Source organism: Psammomys obesus, unplaced genomic scaffold, assembly GCF_907164565.1.
Source record: "Psammomys obesus unplaced genomic scaffold, mPsaObe1.curated_primary_1811, whole genome shotgun sequence".
Classification (NCBI taxonomy): Eukaryota; Metazoa; Chordata; class Mammalia; order Rodentia; family Muridae; genus Psammomys; species Psammomys obesus.
Window position 1 is genome coordinate 8,116,009 of NW_026585644.1, and position 6,342 is coordinate 8,122,350.

Genomic DNA, 6,342 nt, shown 5'->3' on the forward strand with positions numbered 1-6,342 from the left:
TTCTTTCTTTCTTTCTTTCTTTCTTTCTTTCTTTCTTTCTTTCTTTCCTTCCTTCCTTCCTTCCTTCCTTCCTTCCTTCCTTCCTTCCTTCCTTTCGCTTTCTTTTGTTTGAGACAAGGTTCCTCTGTGTAGCCCTAGTTCTAGACCAGGATGGCCATGAACCCACAGATTCACTTGCCTCTGCCTCCTGAGTGCTAGGATTAAAGGTGTACACCACCACCACTGCCTGGCTTGACACTTGGTTTCTTATTTCAAAACTGATTTATACTAAATTTTTTAAGATCTAAACTCTAAAAGTCATCTTCTTAAAAATTCTATAAGTTCATTATTAAAATTGGCATGCTCAACAGTTACCTCTTATACATGTCTAGTTGCACATGTCTATACACACACATACATAAGCATGCATTATACATATATAGCACAGTGTGCACACAGATATAGAAGACATGCATTATATATATAGCACACTCATATTACATAAGACATGTGTTATACATATATAACACACACATATATAAGACATGCGTTATACATATACAGCACACACACATATATATGACATGCATTATATATGTTTAGCACGTACACATATAAAAGCATGCATTCCATTGTGCACTTTTGAGGCCTAATTCATCCTCATACAATATGATCTATCTGTGTTCCATTATCTTTCTAACTCTAAAGACTATCCCTCATGGGTTGTTACTGTGGAAGTCTTCCCATGAGGATATATCAAGACCTGACCATCCCCTTTCCAACGGTGATGAGGGAATGAACGAAGGGTGCTTCCTGGTGCCATGTCAGCCATAAGCTAGAGAGTCTCAGGAGTGTGCTAGGCCACAGGGTTGAGCTGCACCCAGTGACATGAGGCCATCTACTGAGTGCTTGGGAGATTGTACTAATTCCTTTGAAATCTCTTCACAAAATCTATTTCAACAAATAGTCATACATAACTTAAATGTATTTTGACATAAAAACCACCCCAACATCAGTGTGTGTGTGTGTGTGTGTGTGTGTGTGTGTGTGTGTTAGTGCATGTATATGTGCTTGTGTGGGCACACTTGTGTGTGCTGTTGCACGCACATGTTTGTGGGATCAGGGGGTGACACTGGCTGGCTGTCTTCTTTGATCTCTCTCCTCCTTGTGTGTGGAGTCAGGGTCTCACCTAAACCAGAGCCTCACCGATTTGGCTGGTCAGATTGCTCAGATCAGTCTTTTAATCATGCTGCATGCTTGTGTTAATTCTAAATACCCTGCCTTTCTCTCTCTTTTGCCTTGATTAGAAGTTACAGAGAAAGAGAGACAATCTATGATTACCATTTTTGACCACAAGAAAGCTCATATTGTTCAATCAATAGCCTTTGGAAGAAGAGTGGACCGCAAGTCACCAACAAGGCAAAAAGTAGTCCAAAAACTTCCTTCAGGTACTGTGCAAAAATGAAAATGAGATGTTACCCAGTGAGCTCTACGAACGCTTGATTGTACTAAGAACTGTACCTTTCTTGGATAGTGAAGTAGCTTCTACTCAATTTCTAAGATTGCATTTCCACTTCATATTTTCCACTGTTGGTAAAGTGAATAATGTAAAACCTTCACTCATCCATGTTCCCTGACATAGTTCCATAACAGTGAAGGGGATACCATGAAGCCTGTCTCCAGTATCCAGTGCAGGGGAGGAAAAAAATATGTAAGTTGCCATTGCTATTGCCAATGGCAGTTTTCTCAATAAAGGGTAGACATTTTATCATATAGGAAAAATGTTAAGAAGAAATGAAGATCATTTGCAATTTTACCGGCCAAAAATTAACACTATCAATATTTTGGTTATTCTCACATCCAAGGTGTCATATAGAAATATTACAGATAATTTCAGTTACGCTTTGTCAGTTGGCACATATTTTATGTAACGTCCAAATAGAGATTTATTTTACTCACATAGCAAAGGACACAGGGACAAATTGAACAGAGCTACTGTAAAGTTCTGTGATACTGGAAGAAATACTGACAGATTTGTCTACATAAAAGTAAAAGCTCTGATGCAGCATGGGGGCAACATTAAAACACAAACTGGAAGAAGCAGAGCAACAGGTGGAAGCTGATCCTCACAGACCCTAACAGACTCTCACAATCCACTTGCTGTAATCCCAGGAGCAGGGCTAAGGTGGTGCCAGGGGCAAAGTGCGTGCTGAGCATGCCCAAAGTCCAGGTTTGATCTCCAGCACTAAACAAAAAACAAAACAAAACAAAAACAGGAACTTCCTGTGAGGCCAGGGCACACTGGGTTCCTGTGTAAGGAGGCTGAGACAGGAGCCTCATGTTCCAGGTCAGCCTGAGCTAGACAAGACGATTCTGTAAAACCACCAAGTAACAACAAAATGCTCGATGGGCTGGGGACATGGACAGTGAGTAAGGTGTTTGCTGGACAAATGTGGGGGCTGATTTAGGAGTCCCAGCATGAACAAAAAGCCCAGAGTGCCAGCATGTGCCAGTGACTCCCGAACTGAGGAAAGAAAGGCAGTGTGGAAACAGACACATCCCCAAAGCTCACAGGCAGCCACTCATCTGCAGCGCTGGGCTCAGTCCTGTGAGAGTCCTTGTCTCAAAAAAAGGTGGAGAGCAGCAGAGGAGGACAACGGAAGTAGGCCTCTGGCTCTGCTCATGTACATGCAAGGTGAGTGTAGCTATGTGCACACACACACACACACACACACACACACACACACACACGATTAAAGCCAAATAAAATAAAATCCCTGTAGATAAAACAACAAAGAATATAAACAAGTCATTCCTAGAAAATAAGAAATGGATACAGTGAATATCTTTACTTATTGCCAAAAAAGTACAAACCAAAGCAGTAAAATACCATTTTCATCCAACACAGAGGGGGAAAACCTTTAAAGGATAAAAGTGAGAAAGCAAAAGCTCATGACATGCTGTTTCTGAAACCATGAATCAGGTCAACTTTCTTGGAGACCAAACTGCAGTACCTTTCAGTAGGTAGAATCTGCAAAGTATATGACATAAAAATGCAATTTGAAGTCTCTCCTGAGCAAGTATATGCACACGTGGGCAAGAAAAACATGAAGCTGCTCATTGCAGTGTCTTTTTTTAATAGTAAAGGCAGGAGAGACCTCTAATGGTTAGCCACGGGTAATATTGTATTAGCTGACATTCGTACAACACAAACTACCCCAATATAGACTTACCTCATGATATATTTGTAGTAGTTAAAGGCACGGAGTAGAGTGTATGTGGCCAATGTCTGAGCACATGCATAGACACTAGGTCAGAACACGGGGTGTCTTCCTCTGTTGCTGTGTTGGGCGACCCCTGCTGCATTGGGCGATCACCATGGAAACGGTGGTCTTGCTGGTCAGAGGGAGAAAGGAGGAGATCTGGGTCAAAGAGGAGTCTCAGCTGTGCATGGCAACCAACCCCTGGGGCTCTAATGGAACGTAACTATGGTTAAAACTCTGCTAAAAAAAATAAAGAAGGAGGGTACCTTTAATGTACTTATCGTATGCACACCCAAAAGAGAAAACAGTAGCTGTGTGAGACGCCAGGTGTGTATGTACCAAAACATCTAGTAGCACAACATAAATCTGCGTAATTGTTACTTTTCAGTTATACCTCAGCACTGCTGTGCAGGTCGGGGAGGACTGCCTGGGAAGTGAAGAAGGGCCAGGAGACTTGGGCAGCCACTTGGGAAAGGAATGATGCCACAGCTCTCGGCTGTGTCCTCTCTTGAGGCCTGGAAAGAGCTCACGCTCAAGGCTTTAGTGGCCCAACAGGTGCGGGAAGGTTCTGTCTTTGGCCCAGCACCAGGCCTTCTGAAGAGGAATAAACAAACCCACAGCAGACTGGCAGCTACCCCCAGAGCTCCAGGCTATGATGTCTGGCCCTTCAGCACTAAGCTCTGGAAGATGGGAGTCTTGTGATCTGGGATTTGTTTGTTCTTTCTTTGAAGTCCATGCCAAGAGTCCGAATGGCTGAGATGGCCCAAGATACTTGTCCTGACTACTCTTACAGAAGCATGTACTCATCAGGGAAAACAGGGCTTCTTCTGTGTATGAACCCCGCATATCAGAGACAATGGAGTCCAGCCATGCTGATTTGATACATTGTTTTCAGGGCTTTGAGATGTCTTATATTAAAGACTGCTCCAAAGCCTTAGGAAAATGCATTACCTGAGGGAAATTCTCAAATTTGTTCTAGTTTATAAAGGTGGTTTTGCCAGCTTACTTGAAAAGAATAGCCAACATTGTCTCATTATTTTTAAGTGCTGATCAAATGTTTGAAAAATACTAATTTAGAATTTTACTTTCAGATTTTGCATTTGGGGATAATGTTGACAAGTAAGTGGATTTTGTCTTTGTTTTTACATCTTTACTTTAACTGTCAGACTTTTTAGAATAATTGTCTTATCTCTAAATCATACCTATCTTTAGTAGATTTTAATTAATTAAAAGGTATTAGCCTTTCAATAGATGGAAAAAATGGTTGATTTTCTTTGACAAATGAGTTCATATTTGGTATGTTCAGGCTTTTAATTTTAATGTTATTATTATAATCTTAAGTAAGTAAGCAGATGATTAGATGCATAAAATATTAAAACTTGTTAAGAACTATTAACTATTCCAAATGAGGAAATTGGCTTGTTTGCTTTGCCCTTAAATACCTTCAGTAAAAAGAATTATCATGTAGATTAACATTTTACATCCATTAGAATTTACAATGTTCTAAAGCAAACAGTTCACTAATTCTGTGGAGGACATTTCAAATTCATGAATACTAATGAATTTAAAAACCATTACTTTTCTAAGTCTGAATGTTTTCCTTAGGTCCAATGTTAAAAAATATTCTCTTAATATACAAAATAAGTAGGGAAATAACTTCAAAATAAAATGTTTACAATATTATTATGCATGATACCAAAAAGTATTTCCAGTTTTCCAGCAGGAACACATGAGCATGGGAGACTTTGATAATAGATCCTGAAACATATCTAGAAACTCCACTTTTTTCACTTGGCCTGAAAGTCATGTCAGTAAAGACCATAATTTTGGTGGAACTCATGCAATTTATTATTTATATGAATTTATAATAATTCACTTAGATAAGAACTTCAGGGCTTTACGAAAAGCAGTTCCCCAGGATCATGAGACACCCTGGTCACTACCCTACACACACACACACACACACACACACACACACACACACACACACAGGAAGTCCCGCTGCTCACACGCTTAGTTTTTTGCTGCCTTTGCAGGACAGTGTTTGCTGACCCCGAAGATGCGGTGTTTGTAAGGTCCATGAAGAGATCATTGATGGGCATCAAGTGCATGAACTGGGACACCGTCCCAACACGAGAGGAGCAGCACGAGGAGCAGAAAGGGATCGACTCTGCCCAGATGGTCATGATTTCTCTGAGATAACAGCATGTCCAGAAATCCCGGTGCTGCTCGCTTACATGTCAAACCATCCCTGCGGCTTAGCACATTATGCATTCATTGCAACCTGAAGTTTTACATAGAAGAAGCAGTGATTAAAAGGAGTCCTACACGTTAGGCTCCACAATGTAAGAATTTCATATAAGCTAGTTCATGTGTATAAGAATATATAAAAATTGTAAATGTAAACAACACATCTCCCCCCTAAATAAACAAGGTAACCTACCTGGCACTATCGGTCAAATAATAAAGCCGTATCAACTCTCTAAAAGTCTGTTCTTCCTGCTAGCAGGTGCCGACTGCACTTCCGTATTAACCACTGTCCTGATTTCTAGAGAGAAAATGAAGTGTTTGATCGTGAAAACCATGTAAATGTGGTCACCGATGATGACCGCTTCGTGGGCGGCTTCTTGCACTTGCTGTCTTGAGGCAGCTCCCACACTGATGGTTCTGTCGTTCTCATTGCCACACTGCAGCCCACCACAATTCAGATATCCAACATCCCTGGGACATTTGCCAGTTTGGGGTATAGGCTTGATGGTGTTGCATCAGCTTTGCCAGAAGTCCAGTGCTGGACAGTAAAGAAGCTAGGCAGCCTTTACCAACTGCCTAGTGCCTGGTGACAAAAGAAACGCTTCATCTCAACCTCATTGCCGATTTCTCTAACTTAAGATCTCTGTCGGAAGCTTCTAAAAGGCGGGGGCATTTCTCCCCAGCCTACTCATGCTCAGAGATTGCAGACACACCAGAAAAATGCACTGACATCACGCAGGGCAAGACATGACAGCTGAAATGGTGAATTAACTCTTGACACCCTGTACCTGGCCTGAGTCAGGTGTGGTTCCTAGACAAAAGGTCAGATAAGATGAGGAAAAGCAACGAT

General features: G+C 41.2%; 1 protein-coding gene across 1 annotated transcript in view; it reads left to right on the plus strand.

Moving 5' to 3' along the window:
- Positions 1–5,444, plus strand: part of Lrrc72 (leucine rich repeat containing 72) — a 44,084-nt gene extending 38,640 nt beyond the window's left edge. Inside the window, exons 8-10 of the mRNA XM_055621586.1 lie at positions 1,287–1,427; positions 4,334–4,361; positions 5,279–5,444. Coding sequence (XP_055477561.1) covers positions 1,287–1,427; positions 4,334–4,361; positions 5,279–5,444 — 335 coding nt within the window. The remainder of the gene's footprint in view (positions 1–1,286; positions 1,428–4,333; positions 4,362–5,278) is intronic.
- Positions 5,445–6,342: the final 898 nt, after the last annotated feature.